The sequence below is a fragment of the Nomascus leucogenys genome, chromosome 15 (assembly GCF_006542625.1).
Source record: "Nomascus leucogenys isolate Asia chromosome 15, Asia_NLE_v1, whole genome shotgun sequence".
NCBI lineage: Eukaryota > Metazoa > Chordata > Mammalia > Primates > Hylobatidae > Nomascus > Nomascus leucogenys.
This window is the reverse complement of record NC_044395.1, coordinates 5,859,257-5,880,309: the sequence shown is the minus strand read 5'-3', so window position 1 is coordinate 5,880,309 and position 21,053 is coordinate 5,859,257. Positions and strand designations below refer to the sequence as shown.

The window sequence follows — 21,053 nt, the reverse complement described above, 5'->3', positions numbered from 1 at the left end:
AGGACAGCTCCATGGTTACCTTCTCTCGAATTGAGGTTCTGCGCACGATTCTGTTTGATTAGTAATTCCACTGGATTAAAAGAAAAAGTATAAAAACCACCAAACTAAGCTATTATTTCAGTTAAACTTGAAAATCAGGATGTGGAAAGATGTCTGATTTACAGTTACCATGATTGTCTTCCTCTCTCAACAGAGTGTCTCCCAGGAGGGGCACACGCTTACAATTTAAAAATACCTAACAAAGGTAGGGGACATCGTGAACAGTCTGAAGAGTTTTTCTCCAGCATACAACTGATTAATCATCATATAAAAACATAACACGCAGCAATGTTCCCACCAGTAAACATGTATGCTTAGGAGTCCACAGGTGGTGAATCTTTACACTATATTTCTTGCTGGTTGAGCAGGAAAGATGTTCCTTTCCATATAGTAGAAAACGGACATGAAGAACAGTAATCTGAGAGTGAATGTAAAAATCATGCTTAGTGCCCTTCAGGCAATGAGATGGAGCAGACTTAGATCTAAGTCCCTACTCCCTTCACTTACTGACTTAGCATCCTGACTACTTATTAAACCTCTCAAAAACTGTTTTCTCTCCATAAAAATGGAGGAGAGTAACTACCTAGAAGCTTTGTGAAATTAAACACTGCATGTAAAGTACTGAGCTATACTTTGCAGGTAACAGATGCTCAACATGTCTCCTCTTTCACACCTTTCCCTGCAATTAACCATGAAATGGACTAATGTGTAGAAACAGAAGGAATGCTGAACTGTGGATTCCTGCCTTAAAATACTGATTTCCGTTTTTTTTTTTTTTTTTTTTTTTTTTTGAGATGGAGTCTTGCTCTGTCACCCAAGCTGGAGTGCAGTGGTGCGATCTCGGCTCACTGTAACCTCTACCTCCCGGGTTCAAGAGATTCTCCTGCCTCAGCCTCCCAAGTAGCTGGGATTACAGATGTGCGCCACCAAGCCCAGCTAATTTTTGTATTTTTAGTAGAGATGGGGTTTCATCATGTTGGCCAGGCTTGTCTTGAACTCCTGACTTCATGATCCACCCACCTTGGCGTCCCAAAGTGCTGGGATTATAGGTGTGAGCCACTGCCCCCAGCCTGAATTTCTTTTTTAAAAAAAGTTTGACAGTAACATTTAAAGACTTGTTCCTGGTTACACGGGCACCCCCCACATCAACGCCTCTTCTCACAGGCACACTCCAACATGACCCATGGAGATACGATTGCCTTTCTAAGACCAATCAAGATGAAAAATAGCATTCCTACAGGAAAGATTTTTCATTATCGGTTACAAATCAATCTTTGAAGTTAGAAATTTCGTTTTTGTTTTCAATAATTTGTTTTGGCAATAAACTAATGTTTAACTAGTTTTAGACTAGTTAATTTGTACTCACTTTGAAAAGAATTAGTTTAGGCAATAAACTAATTGTGTGAGTCTCAACAAAACTTTGGGGTATAAAGCTATACACTTAGCATACAATCAGTACTCAATAAATATCTGTTACATAAACAAAGGGAAGACAATCATAGAATTTAAATGTTGAGAAGGAATAGAGAGATCGTAAGTGAAACCCTCTGAATTTAAGAAGAAACTCAAATCCAAAAAAAGCAAATGACTTCCCTAAGGTGTTACACATAGATAGATAGATAGATAGATAGATAGATAGATAGATAGATAGATAGATAGATAGATAGACAGACAGACAGACAGACAGACAGGTAGATAGAAGAAAGTTAGTAGTAACATCAAGACCACAACATAACTATTATTTTAAAGCCAAATTAATCTTTTGATCATCTTTGAGACCCTTAAGTCTATTTTTCATTTCCACTAACATGAAGAACTGACCACTTAATAGGAAAAAGATAATTGTAGTCTTCTATTTAGTTTTATATTTAATCAAAAGCACTTATTCATAGCTGGTAAGAAATCAGAGCACAGATGGAGGAAGATCCAATAGCACAAACAAGAAGAGTTCTGGGGTAATGTGATAGGGTTTTTCTGGTCTTAACAACCAAATTAAATTACTATAGATGCTTTCATAATAGGGAAAGGGATAGATAAAATTAAACTTGTAAAATAAAAACCAGAATTCTTTAAATTTAAAAATCAACACTTATTGATAAAAAATATAGACATCAGACTTGGTCTAACTAAGTATGTTCTATTTTTATTCTCACATATTTAATCTTCAAGATAACCATGTGAGATAAACAATAGTCCCACAATCCCCATTTTACAAACGAGGAAACTGAGACACAGAGAATTAAATAATTTGTCTGAGATAACAGGATTAAAACTCAGACAATCTGGAGCCAGAGCCCACACTCTTATCCACCATCTTATAATGTTTTAAATTGTATTATTATGTTTTAATAAAAAATATATTTTATAAAAAGCTAATAATTCATTTTTATTTAATATGTAGTTAGAACTCAAAGTATTTATACAATGCTTATCAAATTTCTAACAATATAGCATGGGCATTTTATTTATGTAGTATTTAGTAACACTTGTATAAGTAGACCACAAAAAGCCACTATATATTAAGGATACAACTTTAAGGCATTTTCAGAGACTCCTCATAAAAATTAGTTGCTAAGTCAGTCTAACAGATGTCATTATCAGGTCTCAAACTGTTTAGCCATAAAGTAGTCCCTCCTTATCTGCAGGAAATATGTTCCAAGACCACTCAGTGAATGCCTGAAATCACAGATAGTACCAAACCCTAGGATACTTTTTCCTATACGTGCATACATATGATAAAGTTTAATTTATAAATTAGGCACAGTAAGAAATTCATTACAATAACCAATAATCCAGTAAAACAATTAAGTCAAATAAGGGTTACTTGAACACAGCACCTCAATACTTCAACAGTCAACCTGATAACTGAGAGGGCTACTGAATGACTAATGGAGCAGGCAGCATCTACAGTGTGGATATGCTGGACCAAGGGATGATTCACGCCCTGGGTGGGACAGGGAGAGATTTTATCACACTACTCAGAAGAGCACGCAGTTTAAAACTTATGAATTGTTTATTTTTGGAATTATCCATTTAATGTTTTCGAACCTTGGTTAACCTCAGGTAACTGAAACCATGGAAAGGGAAACGGTAGATAAGGGACTACTGAATATAGAAAAAGAAATGAGATTGCTTTAGATTCTATTATTCTGTAATTAAAAGTAAGTTTACATAACAGTTACAATGCCTTTTTATAGAGAAATATTAATCAAACTGACTTAATTCCAGAGAGGAAATATATGTGAATCATGATTAAAAACCTGTATTAAAAGCAAGGTCACTCCACAAGCCTTGTAACCTAAAAGTGGCCATGAGGTCTGAGACGCTATTCACATTTTGGCTACGCCACCATTTAAAGATGAAAAAGGAGATAAGAAACAACCAAAATAGTAATTAGAAAAGGAAATCTAAATCTAATATCATTACTATCTGCATTTTCTATCGTTGCAGACAAAATTTCTGATGACAAAGTCCATTACCAGTACATGTAAACAAAAGCATTACTGAAACATGAAGAAAACTTTTCTTTGAATCTTCCCACACCTGATTTGTTGTTGCCTACCTGGAATCCGTGCTTGCCTCTCCACCATGTGCTTAGCACTTTCGGGGGCATGTCAATAACAGACACGATGTCTCCCACCTAGGAGAATCAGAATTTTAAGCAAAATGGTTTTAGTTAAATTTTAAATCATTTGTTATACCTAGAATTTAAATCTGAACTGTATGAAAAGGTAAAGTACTATTCATGCTCTGGCCAGTAATTTCCAAAAAAAGTACCACTTCTTTTTAAAAATCATTTAATTATCTTATGATTTGTTAAAGAGAGGTCTACAAAAAGTTAAGTAGCACAAAGACTGTGATTCAACTAACACATGTGCAGTAACTTGAGAAAGCCAGATTCATAGCATAAGATTTTAATGCTAGGCATCACACCATTATCATCACTTCTGTTAAAATACTGTTACTGCTGTCACTGAGAGTGATCGGATTCACTTGTAAAAGATAATTTTAAATATTCATGTTTAGAAACAGTAACAGATTCCCTTAATATTACATTTAGTGAGTGCTTAGCATGTGCCAGGCATTGCACTGAGCTCTTGACATATCTTATTTAATCATACAGAAAAGGGCCTGGGATGGGTTATTCTTAGGAAGTATAAAATTTGATGACAACTACACTTCTTTCAGTAGATAGTAAAATATAATTATATCCACTAAAGAGCTAACTTTCTTCACTGTAAAAGAAAAACTACTGAGTTTAAACTCATATAAAATCATAAATAGAAAAATTACAATAGTTTTTAATAATATATTCAACGGAAGTTATATTCTTCTATCAAAAAGAAATACTGATATCTATGATAAAACATAATTAAGAACCTCAGAGCAATGTTACTAACATATACAATAGAGCTTTAGGAATATTTCTTTTGTATATTCACAGCTGATCTTTCATATCATGTATAAGCCATTTCGTAAAGCCATATATGCTAACATCATCATTCCAAGACCTACATTTCTTTCTGTACAGAACCTAAAAGTTTGAAAACAGTTCAGATTCTATGCAGTAAAAAGTTATACTGTTATTTCTTAAATTTAATAACTGTCAGCATTTTTTTCTCTCATTAGCCAATATATATTTTTAGAGGAAAAAATTTAATTCCCCTCCTTTTATATCTGATAGCAAGATGTGTTCATTTCACCTTTTATCTGTTCTTTAACTCAATCTTTCAACAATATGTGAAAAAAAATGTATCACTGGGTATTGTTTTTAGGTACAAAAACACAAAAAGACAGACCTTCCTTTCAAGAAGCTCACTGAGACAAAGAGGAGAACAATCATGATTAAATATAATAAGTGATATGTCAGCAATAAGCCATGAGCACAGTTCAGAATGACATTCAATTCAGGTTTTGGGGGGTATGTATTTGCATGGAGTGAGGGGAGGGGGATCAAGAATGACTTCCCAGGCCAGGCGCGGTGGCTCACGCCTGTAATCCCAGCACTTTGGGAGGCCAAGGCGGGCGGATCATGAGATGAGGAGATCGAGACCACGGTGAAACCCCATCTCTACTAAAAATACAAAAAATTAGCTGAGTGTGGTGGTGGGCACCTGTAGTCCTAGCTACTTGAGAGGCTGAGGCAGGAGAATGGCGTGAACGCAGGAGGCGGAGCTTGCAGTGAGCTGAGATCACGCCACTGCACTCCAGCCTGGGCGACAGAGCAAGACTCTGCCTCAAAAAAAAAAAAAAAAAAAAGAATGACTTCCCAGACAAAACAGGAGACATTTAACCTCAGTTTTCAAGGATGAGTACTGTCACTTAAACAAAAATAGAAGATATTACAGGCTTAAAGATAAAGGACTATGGAAAAACCTGGTGCTTTTCTTTTTTTTTTTTTAATTAAGGAAATGGTTAAGAACAGTCAAAGATGAGGCCAGAAAGGTAGCAGGAACCAAGTAACAACCAACCTCTTTAGCTATTTACCTCTAAGGTCAGTTCGTCAGGGGCCCGGGCAGTGTACCTCTTGATAACATGGGCAGCACCGACAGCAGGAGTGTTGATGGATGACTCCTCATGAACCAAAAGGTGATTTCCCTTATTATCAATCTATCACAAAGAAAATGTACTATGAGATAAAGACACCGGACTTGCAAATGCTTCTTTGACTATCTATAAAGGAAATTCATTTTAATTTAGAGATACAATAACCCAAAGAGTCTTAAAAAAAAAAAACCTACCATTTACTGGGTAGTTACAATATGCTAGTCATTGTGCTGTGCCTGTAAATATATGGTTTAATTTAATCCTCATAACTCTACAAAAATACTTATCATCATTTAAAGGTGAGGATGCTAAAGATGAAAGAGGCTATGTAATTTACAAGAGATTCAATACTTTTTCCAAGATCTCAATGCAGGTTGACCCATAGTTCTATATTCTTCCCACTTTCCATCTTGCATTCCCAATTTCCAGTGGGAGGAGAAAACAATATAACTCTACATATGCACATTAAGAATAAATATGTAATCTATTTACTGAATAATGTTTCACTCAATACTTACTCTTAAAAAGGACCCTTTAAAAAGTTGTCCCTTGCTAATAACTAAAAAATATTTTCAATTACTAAGTCAACTAAAAAAAGTACACCTTGCTGAATATATACATTAGTATACTAAACACCAAAATAACAGGTACCACTGAAATTCATAAAATATATTAAGATTAGTTTCCAAGATTATCAAAGAAAGATTTGAGATGAAAAAAATTTCCCGTCTCACGTATCTATCCTCCCAGACGCTGAGAATATACTTCATTTCTTTGATTCCTGAAGCTCAATAGGTATCAAAATTATGTTAATATCAAATTTCTTAAGTAGATAATTTAAATATACATTTTTCATGAAAAGTGAATTAGGAAATACCTCCATCCAGGTAAGGGCGGGCCCACAGTTGATCTTGTTGCCAGCGATAGCTGAAAGGCGTGACAGGTAAGCCATAAGCATCTGAGTGACCGACTGAAAAGAGAAAGATCAGTGTAACTCTGAGGAAAGATGCTATGCTCTCCGGCAGGGAACACTGGATGGTTTCTGGAAGAAAAAAAATCTATGGATGTTTAGGCATTTTAATAGTTACAGAGGATTCTTCACCGAAACTTACCAGTAGCACTATGGGGACTTACATAGCAACTCAGCCCCTGTCTCATGCAGAGCTTCAACTTCTAGCCCCTTATCATCAGCGATCATACTATTCCATGGTTTCTAATTTTGTCACTTTCTATTTTTGTACTGAATATGCACAAAGATAACTATAGCAGATCCACATTTGGCTTTTCTGCCTAAATTTCCCCCTACTACTCGGAAACCCTTTTCCCCAAAACTCACTGTAATCTTCCATGCACATGGCTGTGGCAGGAGCAGCCATGTTCATACGTGATCCTACACCATGGTTCAGCTGATTGGTCCAGGAATATGCCCCAATATTAGTTGGACCAATCAAGAGTCAATCCAGGAATTAGGAATTGTGATGCAGATTCTAGCTCAGTCTGGCTGCTCTCTTAAAAGGGGATAAAAACCTGGGACCTCTTGGTAGTGGCCATGTTTTAGGATAATCTGAGAGAAAAAAATGAAACAGAAAAAAAATGAAATGAAGCAGAAATGGGAAATGCAGATAAAGGGACTTTCAGATTTTCTATGGTACAAAGAGATGTGTGTTTTAAGACACTCCTGAGACCCTGCTGCAGTGTCCGTTATATTTCAGCACTTAATGAACTCACTGAATCTCAGAACACTGCTTTATTTAGATCTGGTGGGGGGAGTGGCTTACACCAATTTTTAATTATTTCCTTGCATCCACTCTCTCCTCCTATAACTCCCATCAGCAGAAACCTCTCTGGACCTATTCTCCATGACTCCCAACTGTTCTCTCACAGCTTTTTAACTTTCTGTCCCTTCCAGGGGTTGTATTCTTATAAATGACTTGGCTTGATCATTCAACTCCCGGGACTTTCTCTTCAGCTGGGTACATTCTGTATGGAGTCCAGTTATTCAGGTTTGCTCTTACTAAATTAACTTAAATGATCCTATATTCATTTATGACATCTCTGATTTTAGTTTATTTAAATCCATTTCATGGATGTGACAGCTTCACTTTCTCTCAGAGGATAGTAATCATCCTTCGAAAAGCCTTGTTTGTACCTCTCAGTTATTTTATTTATTCAGTTTCTACGTGTAAACTTTCTAGTTTCCTTGTGTTTTGCAGTCTTGTTGCACTTACATGTTTAGGCTATATTTACTTTTCCCCATAAACCTTATCCCATCTACTTTTAAAGATTCCTTACAATTTTTGATTTCCGATGGTACTTTTGGTTTAATGATGCTATAAAGAATCTCTGTTTAGAAATCTTTTATGTTTTTACTAGACATTTTTTTGCAGGGGTGAAGGTAGGTGCATACACACAGCATGCTGTCATAAACTACTCAACACTGTTAATATGGATCCCTTTGATCATGAAAGGCAATGTTTTTCCATATTTTTGCTTCCATTTTTATGTGCTCTCTGGAGAATGTTTTGCTCATATATATTGCTTATTTATATATTGTTATGAGTATTTAACATTACTAACTTTTCAGTTATGAAACAGGCAAGTAGTCCCAGGAATCATCCTGAGTGTTCAGTATAAGCTTTTGTTTAGTATACTGACGAAAACTTCTGCAAACTTATATATAGTGATTACCTCTGTACTAAATGTATTAAATGCTTACCTCTGGACTGTCCTTCAGGGTGTCAGAACGGGGAAGTTCTGAGAGCTGGGAAAATCTTCGGTCATAAATACATAGATGAAGATGTTTATCAAGTACCCGAAAATCTTCATAACTTCTTTTAACAATCCAACTTTTTCCCTATTGGTAAAAAAAAGAAACTCTCATAATTCACCTCTATTGGGAAATACTTATGAATCAGGCCTTATTCTATAATGCTACTTTATTCATGAGATTTTATAGTTTCTAATGAGAAGTTTCTACTAACTTGATAGTTAATAGCTAAAACTGTGAAACACTCTAATGAGTTATATTACATTAAAAGGCCAATAATTGAAAATAAGATAGAACTCTCCACCATCCCTCTTCCTACTGCTGGTCAAAATCCACTGCCTCACTTTCAGAACAATAACTGCTAAATGGTTAAGATAACATGTGATCTTAAATCTACCAAAATGAAAAAAAACCAAAAAATCACTTTGGGTAGGAGAATATTAACTGAAATTAAAGAAAAATAAAATCAGGTTTTTGATTTGTTACTACCAACATTTTCTGTGACTGAGATCGGAAATATACTAAAAAACCAAAACTACTGAAGTCGTCCTCTATAAACATTTGATATTCATACAGCATCTAGAAACCTCAGCTCTCCCTGCCTCTCAGGCTTCTTCCTTTCTTTGCCCAATCTTACAAGCTCATTTTTTAAAATTACACTCATAAAGGGTATTTATTAGATACTATCTTCTAATCTTCTCTTGAATCTATCACTTCTTGTTCAGTCCTATAGCCCAAGCTTCAGTAAGGACCATCATCATCTCTTACCGGAAATATTGCTAATGTGCCTTGCCTTTGAACTCCTCCCCTGCACCCCCAACTACAAAATACAGAGTTTATCAGCTCACAATGCAACAACAACAAGTCCTTCAAAAGCTCCTGTGAGTAATGATGAGCACATCCCGACTGTATAGCATATAGTTTTGCAATTTAATTTAATTTTATGTAGAGCCTTTCGGCTCATAAAAATCTGAAGGGTCTGAAAGAAAAAGCCTTCAGAGTAACGAGTTCCTCCATCTGCCCCAGACAACCGGAGCAGAAACAGAGGGTATCACCTCATGAGAGGGTGCTGACTTCTAATCACAAGTGTATCAAAAACTAACATGATAAACTTGCATAATCCCACTTTGGACTGTAATCCTCCACAACAGACAAAAAGCCATTACCAGCTCCCTCTTTCAGAGGGTTCTAAGAATGAAATAATAGATGTGGTCAAGACTTCTACACTTGACCTTGGCTGAAAGGCAGAGGAGCAATGTGACTGAGACTTTTGAAGAACAGTGTCCGGGTCCCTATTCTAAGAGATGCTAATTCACTAAGTCTGGAAAGGGATCCAGTTAGTTCTGATGATCAGCCTGAATTGAGGGCCACTGGTCTACAGGATTAAACCCAAACTATCCCCACATTTCACAGCTTTTATCATCTGGGCCCTGTCTAAATTTCCAGACTGATCTCACTGGCTATTCCTCCATGCCCTTTCTTGGCTTCCAGTTATATTGAATGATTTGCATGTATTCAACTCATGAGCTGAATGTTCCTTTCCTTGCCTTCATGATTCTGTAAGTGCTGTTTGTTCTTCCTGTCATGTTAGCTCTTTCTTTGATGCTTTGCTCAAGTAAACTCCTTTATTTTCTCAGTTCTATCACTACCTTCTACCCAAAACATTCCTGGGAACTGCCAAGTTATGATGTACAAGCATCATTTTATTTCAAATTTGCCAAACTGGTCTCCAAAGTGGTAACACCAATTTATTCACCCAACAGTAGTATATGAGTTCCCACTGTCCCCAAATCCTTGCAATTCTTGGCATCATCAGAATTTACAGCACTGCTAACCAGATAGAGATGAAATGGTATCTTCTCTCAATTTACATTCCCTTGATTATGAGTGAAGCTTAGCATCTTTTCATTTGTTATTAAGATTTCTTTTTGTATGAATTGCCTATTACTACCAAAATCCTGTTCATTTTTTCTATTACAACGACTTTTTTGTATTGACTTCTAGAATATTTTTGTTTACTAATATGTTGGAAAAATAATCTTTATAATTGACATGTATTGTAAAACGCTGGATCCAAGTCTGAGACTATCCCCTCAATTTGCAGTATCTTATCAAAAAGAAGGAACATAAAACTCTATTTCTTTCTTTATGAATATAATCACAGATTAGGTAGTTTGCTGAAATTTTCACATAGGTATGTGAAGAACAAGTATGAAAATAAGTATCCAATAAAATAATTTAAATTTTCATCTGAACAAAAAGGACTCACAGCCATCACCCATAGTATTTCAAATTTATCCATTGTATCTTCTGATTTGGGTTTGGCCTACAGTGTTTTTAAAAACTGCATTTGAAAACATTTAGGTATAGCACAGCAAGCACAAGTTTGCCAATGTCATTATCACACCCAGCCATTTTCCTTAACTAACATTACCTATACAGATGCTGAATATATTTAGATTTACCAACTCCTGAAATAAATACACAGCTAATAGCTTGGCTCTAGGACCACAATGTACCAATTGTGAATCCTGGTTATTTAAGAATTAAATCAAATAAATTAATGTAAAGTGCTTAGTAGTAGGCAGATAGAAATTGCTCAATACATGCTAACTATTACTACTCTTTATTAACTTGGAGAACTTACTCTGGGCTGAACCTACCAAAAGTAGAAAACAAGGTTTCCAAACAAATTCTCAGGATATTTAGCAGAACAAGCAACCAGACACCAATGCTCAACAACTCAAAAGACAAAAGAACATTCTTAGCAATTACTTTTTAGTGCATCAGGGTTTCAGTCAGCTAAAAGTTAATATATCTTTAGAGATCAAAGGTTGCTTTCCATATTGGCTGAATCATCAGCTTCAGCTTTGGAGAATAAAATCTCAAATTCAACATTATTATTTTGGAATAATTCAGCATGCCCTGGTGATCATTCACGTATGTTTTGTTTTTCTGCTCCTTTTCACGAGAAGATGTATTAGGCTTCAACTCCAAGCATGTGTACAATTATTCCATGGTATTAAAGGTGAGGAGAGAAATGATCTGCAATTTGGTAGGCTCACATTTATTACTCCTTTTGAAGAAGTGGTCAAAATCACTGAAATGTAGTCCTACATTTTTTGGTGCCTGGTGCTTGCAGAAGAGAAATTGGCTTTGCTTCTAATCCTTTTTCAGTCAACACTCTTTAGGAAATAGAGAGTGTTCTGGTGTATTATAAGGTAATCTTTGCTAGTTGGAATATCATTTTCTCCTTGTCTTACATAATAGATTTCTAGAGCTACATAAGTGTGAAACAGAGGGAAGAGAGAAGAAAAAAAGAAAGAATGAGAACAGCAGCCAGTAATTGAGAATGCAAGATCTGAATTTATACTACCCTAGGCTACATGCTAGTCACTTGACCATAGATAACTATTCCACAGTTTCCTCATCTGTAAAATGGGGAGGCTAATAGTAACCAGGGTTGTCAGAAGAGTAAGTGAAATAATCCACATAAGGTGCTTAACAGACTCCTTGGAAACCATTCATTAAATATTAGCTATCACTATTGGTATTTTTCTCACTGTTAAAGCTGTCTGGAATAAAAATAACTTTGGCATGCTATATTGCTCATGTATCTATCATGCATGGAGTATAGCAGGGAAATATTAGTTTGGTTAAATTGTTAACACGCCCAGACACTAGAACAATGCCTCCACTAATAAAGACTGATTTTGAAAAAGGTGTTTAAACTTCCAAACTGATAGATTTGGGAGTTCTAAGATGACAGTACAATAATTGATAACAAGATTATAAATAACACATTTGTATTTAAGTTTATGTTGCAATGTCTTATACTTTCTCAGCATTAATTCCTAAAAATGTGACATTAGCAGAAACTAGGTTAAGGGTAAATAGGATATTTCTGTACTATTTTTACAGCTTTTCTGTGAGTCTAAAATCATTGTGAAATGAAAAGTTAAAATAAATACTTACAAAATTCCTGAAAACTGACAGGTTGTAGCAATTTTTACTGCTTGGGTCTATTTCAAATGCATCCTCACAAATACTAAAAATAATGACTTAAAAATTCTCCAGTAGGTGAAAAACTGTATCTTCTTTTGTTTGCCTTTTATTGACTTAATGAAGCTAAACACAATTTCATATTTCTCAGTCACTTTTATTTCTTCTTTTATAAAAAAATATATTCATATTTTTGCCAACCTTTCTACTGAGTATATTGTATATTACTATAACATATAACATCAAACTACAGTATAACTGTGTGTTTAATCAAATTATTTGATGGAACTATTAGCCTTTTGAGAGCTGTAACCTACTTAGGCCTTTGAGAGCTGTAACACTCAGTGAGTTACAATCAAGAAAATTCCTTGAATGTATACTGATGTTATTTATTAAATGGTTTATTACACAATATTGAACTTTCTGCTTAAAAGACCTCAAAAAGAAATTAGTTAGTCTTGAATGGGATTATATCAAACTAAAAAGCTTCTGCACAGCAAAGAAAATGATTATCAGAGCAAAGAAAATCTCCACAGATTGGGAAAAAATACATCTTATAAGGGGTTAATATCTGAAATATATTTTAAAAATTCAAAGAACTCTACAGAAAAAAAAAAATAACCCAATTAACAAATGGACAAAAGCACTGAACAGACATTTCTCAAAAGATAACATACAAATGGTCAACAGATATTATGAAAAAATGCTCAATATCACTAGTCTTTAGGGAAGTGCAAATTAATACCACAATGAGATATCATCTTGCATCTGTCAAAATGGCTATTATCAAAAAGACAAAAGATGGTGTCAGCAAAGCTGTAGAGAAAAGGAAACAAGGGAATCCCCGTACGCTTTTGTTGGAAATATAAATTGGTACAGCCATTTTGGAAAACTATATGGAGGCTCCTCAAAAAACTAAAAATAGAATTACCGTATGATTCAGTAATCCCACATCTAGATACACATCCTAAGAACTTGAAATCGGTATGTCAAAAAGATATCTGCTCTCCTTGGTTCACTGCAGCCTTATTTACAATAGCCAAGTTATGGAATCAACTTAAGTGTCCATCAATGGATCAGTAGATAAAAACAAATGTGGTAGACATACACAATGGAATACTATTCAGCCTTAAAGGAAATCCTGTCATTGGCAACAACACGATAAATCTGGAGGACATTATGCGCAATAAAATAAGCCTGGCAAGAAAAGACAAATACCACATGGTCTCAAATGTAGAATCTGAATCAACTGAATTCATAGAAGCAGAATTGAATGGTGGTTGCCGTGAGCTGAGGATAGGGAAAGGCAAGAAATGTTGGTCAATGGGTACAAAGTTGTAGTTAGGAGGAATAAGTAATAAGTAGCTAAGGTAGAAAAAATAAATAACTTCAGAATATGAATCACTAAAAAAAGAAATGTGTTGGTCTTATTTGCTTCAGGCATTCTTCCCACAGAGGTATTTAAAATATATTTTTAAAAGAGATATTAAAATATATTGTTACACACTTTTTATTTGTTCTGCCAGCTCAATTTCTAGTTCATTTGGTTTTGTGTTACCAAGTACCACATGGAAATGACAGGCCATACAAAAATACATTTGTGATACAGTTCCATTTCGGAAGTGATCAATGTCTGTCTAGTTACAAAGTAATCACTGGACTTCTGGTTACTGGTCTGCTATGTAAGGAGCTCAGAAGTTGCTCCTTAACAAGTAAAAAGCTGAACAAAGTGAAAATCAACAGATCTTTCTTAAATCTATTACAGAAGTGGGGTCACAGAACAAATCACTATCCCCCTCCCAAATTAGAGGCCGACAGGTAAATACAGAGAATTGCAACTTACCCAGAGCAGAAATCCACAGGCAGAAACCTCTGCAGGAACCAGTGCTAGGGTAGGGAAACTTAATCTATAATTGATAAATTGCTAGAGGCTCCGGGATGACAAGTCTGAGCATTAAAAACTCCTGGAGAACCCAGTCACGGGAGCCACACACTTTTGTGAGCTCTACTAGGTCCTCACAGCAAATATCTGAAAAAAATCTCCTTGTGCTCTTAAGAGGGAGAGGAGAAAATAAACTTCCGAAACATACCCAAACACTATGTTTTTAACAAAGTCTGCCCTCAGGAAAAACTCTTACCACAGCCTCATGTTCTGGAGTAAGAAGAAAATCCAGCTCCAGCTTCTTCGAGCTTCCCACTGGGGAGAAGAGGAATACCAAACTCCAGCCCACTCCAGTCATCCTGTCCTACCTAAAGGTGCAGGATGGAGGGCTGTGGACTGAGATTCATGTGTGAAGTTCACAGTTCAGTGGCACAGCTCACAAGACTGAGACCTAATCACAGGATTATGGAATGCTTCCCCCGCCCCCCCACACACACACCTCACCGTCACATTACTAATGGGCTATTTAAATACTTCTTTCACCCACCTTATGTCCACCTTCAACAAAAAATTACAACGTGAACTAAAAGGAAAACAACACCGTTTAAAGAGACTGAAGAAGCATCAGAAAAAGAGTCAAAGATGGCAGGAATGTTGGAATTATCAGACCAATAATTTAAAAGAACATGATCAATCTGCTAAAAGCTTTAAGGAAAAAGTAGACAATATGCAAAAACAGATGTAAGCAGAGAATTGGAAATCATAACAAAGAATAAAAAAGAAATGCTAGAGATCAAAAACAGAAATGATGAATGTCTTTGATGGATTGATTAGTTCACTGGACACAGCTGAGGAAAGAATTGGAGCTTGAGGATATCACAATAGAAACAACCAAAACTGAAATGCAAAGAGAGAAAAGACTGAAGAAAAGGAACAGAACAGAAATTGTGGGAAAACTACAAAAAGTATGATACATACATACTGAGAATACCAGAAGGAGAAGAAATGGAGAAAGGAGCAAAACCAATATTTCTAGCAATAATGACCGAGACACCAAATCACCCGTCCTGGAAGCTCAGAGAACATAAAGCAGGATAAATTGCATCACCCTCCTCAAAAAAAAAAAACAAACAAAAAAAAAACCTTCAGAAAATCCAAGATAAAAAGAAAATATCTTGAAAGAAGCTGGGAGTTTGCGGGGGAAACACCTTACCTACAGAGGGTCAAAACTGGAATTATATAACATATTCTCAGAAACCACAGAAGCAAGAAGAGAGTAGAGTAAATGTTTTAAGTATTAACAAAATAACCCCTACCCAGCAACCTAGAATTCTGTACTCTGCAAAATTATCCCTCAAAAATGAAAGAGAAATAAAGCTTGTCAAACAAAAATTGAGAAAATTTGTGGCCAGCAGATCTGCTCTGTAAGAAATGTAAAAGAAGCTCTTTAAAGAAAAAGAAAATGATATAGATCAGAAACCTGTAGCTACATAAAGAATGGAAAAGTAATGGAGAAGAATAAGTGAATGTAAAATACAACTTTGGTTCCTCATTCTTAATTGATATAACAGATAACAGTTTGTTCAAATAATAGCAACAACAATGTACTTGACTGTGTGTATTACATATATATACGTGTATGGGGGTATGTGTATACGTATATGCTTATGTATGATTTCTACATGTAAAATGAATGGCAGTAATAATACGAAGGATAGAGAGGAATTACAAATAATTTTTAATGAAAGGCACCTGCACAATCCATGATGCAGTATAATTATTTGAAAGTGAACTAGGATTAGTTATAATGTATATCACAACCTGTAGTGCAACCACCAAAAAAAAATTTTTTTCTTTTTTTGAGACGGAGTCTCACTCTGTCACCCAGGCTGGTGTGCAGTGGTCTGATCTCGGCTCACTGCAACCTCCACCTCCCAGGTTCAAGTGATTCTCCTGCCTCAGCCTCCCGTGTAGCTGGGACTACAAGCACCCGCCACCACACCTGGCTAATTTTTTGTATTTTTAGTAGAGACGGGGTTTCACCATGTTAGCCAGGATGGTCTCGATCTCCTGACCACATGATCCGCTCGCCTTGGCCTCCCAAAGTGCTGGGATTACAGGCATGAGCCACCACACCCATCCGAAAAAAATTTTTTTTGTAATGTAATTGATACACTAAGAAAGGAGAGAAAATGGAAACATAAAAAATGCTCAATTAAAAACACAAAAAGAATCGATCATAAGTGTTTTCACCACACATGCAAAAAAAGGTAACTGTGAGGTGATGGATATGTAACTTAGCTGCAGTCATCATTGCACAACGCATACACATATCAAAATATCACATTCTACCTCTTAAATATATGTAATTTTTATTTGACAATTATATATACCACAATAAAGTTGGAAAAAAACACACAAAAAGGAGACGAAGTATGGAAAACAAAAATATGGACAAAGAACAAGGGCAATAAATAGAAACAATGACAGGCAGATATTAATCCAACTATATCAATAATCACTTTAAACATCAGTGATCTAACATACCAATTAAAAGACAAACTGTCAGAGTGGATCAAAAACAGGACCCAACTGTCTAAAAGAAATCAACTTTAAATATAAGATAGATTAAAATAAAATGATAAAGATATGCCATACTAATTTTTTAATTAAGCAAAAATAGCTATATTTACTTCAGTCAGAGCGGACTTCAGAGCAAAGAAAGTTATGAGGGATAAATGGGGCACTGAGTAATGTCAAATGGATCGACACTCCAAGAAGACATAAAACAATCTTTAATATTTATGTGCTTAAAAACAGACTATGAAAGTACTGTGAGGCAAATACTGATTAAATTGCAAGGAGAAATAATTATATTTGTAGTTATTTAACGCCCTCTATAAGAAATTATTTAACACCCCCCTATTAGAAACGAATAGATCCAGTAGACAGAAAATCAGTAAGAAAATAGTTGACTTAATGGTACCATCGATCAACTGGACATAATTGATACTGATAGAATACCTTAACAACAACGGATTACACGTGCTTCTGAGGCTCCTATGGAACAGTCACTGTATCTTGGGGAACACATTCTGGGGCATAAAACATACCATAACAAGTTTTTAAAAAATAGAATTCATAATATGTCTGCTCTCAGAGTGTCAGAGAAGTTTGAACCAGAAGGACTCCATCTTGAAGAGGTGCTGAGTGAAATGAGGCTGAGACCTACTGGGCTGCATTCCGAGGAGGTCAGGCATTCTAAGTCACAGGATGAGACAGGTCGGTACAAAATACAGGTCACAAAGACTTTGCTGATAAAATAGCACGTGGTAAAGAAGCCGGCCAAAACCCGCCAAAACCAAGATGGTGATGAAAGTGACTTTTAGTCATCCTTACTGCTCATTATACACTAATTATAATGTACTAGCATTCTAAAAGCCACTCCCACCAGCACCACAACAGTTTACAAATGAGATAACAACGTCAAGAAGTTACCCTATATGATCTAAAAATGAGACAAACCCTCAGTTCTGGGAACTACCCACCCTTTTTCCCTAGAAAACTCATGGATAATCCAACCCTTACTTAGCATACAATCAAGAAATAACATAAAAATAGCCAACGAATGGCCCACACTGTTGCTCTGCCTATGGAGTAACCATTCTTTATTCCGTTATTTTCCTAATAAACTTGCTTTCACATTATCTCCCCAAATTCCTTCTTGTGCAAGATCCAAGAACCCTCTCTTGGGGTCTGGATCGGGACCACTTTTCAGTAATGAGACCACAAGGAATTAAACTATTAGTCAATAATAGAAAAAATAGTTGAAAAACACCAAAAAATTTGGAGATCAAATGACACACTTCTAAATAAAACACGAGTAAAAGAAGAAATCTCAAGAGAAATTACTAAATATTTTGAACCAAATAAAAACAAAAATACAATTTACCCAAATTTGCGGGAGGCAGTGAAAGCAGTGCTGAGAGAAAAATCTATAGCACTGACCGCATGCATTGGGAAAGAAGAGAGGAGAAAAATGGTGGCTAGGAGGCAAGACTAACTTGCAGTTCCCACTCGGACAGACGGAACAGCATGTGGAGACCCACATCATGAACTTTTGCTCCCAGAACCATCCCAGGAACATACCAGGAAAACCAAAAGAATTCACAAACCCTTGGAAAAAAGCAGTTTGCTGCTGCAAACTCCATGAGACAGCCGAAAAGCTGTGAGTGCCCAAAGCATGAAAGGGGAAAGTCTGCCTCTGAACACACATGCTCACCGGGGAACCTGAAAATCCAGATCATAGAAGAAAGATTTAGCTAGAGCAGAAATGAATTTAGAGAGCTGAGTGAAATATACAAGTAGAAGCAGCAGCTGGAAGAGCCCTGTAGACACTTTCCTGGGCACTTCCTGGTCCCTAGAGAGGCCCAGGGAAGCCATTTCTGACTCTATCTCACAGGGGTTCTTTGGGAAGGATGCCAGTGGAACTGGGGACAGACCACAGGAAAAAGGAAAGTTCCAGCTCAATTTTGTAATAACTTTGATGAAGCGCAAATTTTCCTAGGCAGAATCCAGGTTGGGTGGAGGAGGCAAACAGGAAGGACAGATAGGAGTACAGAAGACAAGGTAGATGGGGAGCGGTGAAGCCTGAAAGCCCTGCGTGTTTTCTCAGCAGGGAGGCTTGTAGCCTGGGGCAGGATTTCAGCCCTGCTCACCAGCTGCCTGGATATAAACTTGGTGCTGTTGATGGGGGACAGTGGGAGTGAGATTGGCCTTCCTGGCTGCATGGGAGCTGGATGAAACCCGTCACTGCCAGCTTTCCCCAACTTCCCTAGCAACCTGTATGATTCAGCAGAAGCAGTCATAATCCCCCTTAGATCGTAACTCCAATGGCCTGAGAATCACACCCCATCCCCCACAGTGCCTGCAGCAACCCTCACCCTAGCTCAGATACGCCTAACCCTACCCCCACCTGATGGTCTTTCTCTACCTGCCCTGGTAGCTGAAGACAAAAGACATAATCCCTTGGGAACTCCATGGCCTCACCCTTCACCTGAGAAACCAAACTACTTACCCAGGAGACCTTAGTCAAGCTTGTATCCGTTCTATACTACCACAGCTGATGCTCTTGAAAGCGCCACCGCCTGGCTGGAAGCAAACCAACTCATGCCATTACAGTAACTCATTAAAAAACTGCTCTAAGAAAGGAGAAAATGACAGCTAATTCCACGACCTGTAACATCCTGGCTAACCACAGGACCTGAGTCTGTCCACCTGACAACTTCACTGCTAGCATAACAAGCACTCAAAAAACCCAGTATGCTAAACAGAACAACCAATGATCCTCACAGAGCCCACTTCATTCCTCTGCTACCTCCACTGGGGCAGGTGCTGGCATCCATGGCTGAGAGACCTAAAGATGGATCACATCAGACACTCCCCAGCACCAGCCTGGATCCTGGTAACTCCACTGGGTGGCTAGATCCAGGAGGGCAATAACAATCACTGCAGTCCAGCTCTCAGGAAGCCCCATCCCTAGGGGAAGGGGGTGAGCCCCACATCAAGAGAGCACTCTGTGGGACAAAAGAATCTGAACAGCAGACCTTGAAGCCAAGATCTTTCCTCTGACATAGTCCACCCAAATGAGAAGGAACCAGAAAAAACAACTCTGTTGAGATGACAAAACAAGGTTAATACCCCCAAAAGATCACAGCTCACCAGCAATGGATCCAAACAAAAACAAACTCTTTGAATTGCAAGAAAAATAATTCAGAAGGTTAATTATTTATTAATTTTTTTGAGACAGAGTCTCACTCTGTCACCCAGGTTGGAGTGCAGTGGCACATTCTCAGCTCACTGCAACCTCCACCTCCCGGGTCCAAGTGATTCTCCCACCTCAGCCTCCCGAGTAGCTGGGATTACAGGCATACACTACCACACCTGGCTAACTTTTGTATTTTTAGTACAGACAGGGTTTCACCATGCTGGCCAGGCTGGTCTCAAACTCCTAACCTCAGGTGATCTGCCCACCTCAGCCTCCCAAACTGCTGGGTTTAAAGGCATGAGCCACTGTGCCCGGCCAGAAGGTTGATTACTAAGCTTCTCAAGGAGGCACCAGAGAAAGGTGAAACCAACTTAAAGAAATTTTAGAAATAATACAAGATATGGACAAAAAAATCTCCAGAGAAATAACATAAATAAAAAAAAAACACAACTTCTGGAAGTGAAAGACACACTTAGAGAAATGAAAAATAGACTGGAAAGTTTCAACAATAGATTCAAACAAGTAAAAGAAGGAACTTCAGAACCCAAAGACAAGGCTTTCAAATTAACCCAATCCAACAAAGACAAAGGAAAAAGCACTAAAAAATAAACAAAGCCTTCAAGAAGTTTGGGATAATGTCAGATGACTAAACGTAACAATAATTAGTATTCCCAAGAAATGAGAGAAATCTAAAGCTTTGGAAAACATATTTGAGGGAACAGTCGAGGAAAACTTCCCTGGCCTTGCTTGAGATCCAGACATCCAAATATAAGCTCAAAGAACACCCAGGAAATTCATCACAAAATGATCATCACCTAGGCCCATAGTCATCAGGGTTTCTAAAGAAAAGAACCATAAGAGCTATGAGGCAAGAACATTAGGTAACCTGTAAAGGAAAACCTATGAGATTAACAGCAGATTTCTCAGTAGAAACCTTAAGGGACTGGAAGCCTCTCTTTAGCCTCCTGAAACAAAACAATTATCAGCCAAGAATTTTGTATCCAGGAAAACTAAGCTTCATAAATGAAAGAAAAAAAAAGTTTTTTCAG

General features: G+C 36.9%; 1 protein-coding gene across 5 annotated transcripts in view; it reads right to left on the bottom strand.

The window, feature by feature from the left end:
* Positions 1–21,053, bottom strand: part of ARHGAP32 (Rho GTPase activating protein 32) — a 307,294-nt gene that overhangs the window by 95,036 nt on the left and 191,205 nt on the right. For all 5 annotated transcript variants that reach the window (XM_030794518.1, XM_030794519.1, XM_003253401.4 and 2 more), the window contains 4 exons: positions 8,303–8,440; positions 6,464–6,556; positions 5,527–5,649; positions 3,602–3,679 (listed from right to left, as the gene is read on the bottom strand). In XM_030794518.1, the coding sequence (XP_030650378.1) occupies positions 3,602–3,679; positions 5,527–5,649; positions 6,464–6,556; positions 8,303–8,440 (432 nt within the window). The remainder of the gene's footprint in view (positions 1–3,601; positions 3,680–5,526; positions 5,650–6,463; positions 6,557–8,302; positions 8,441–21,053) is intronic.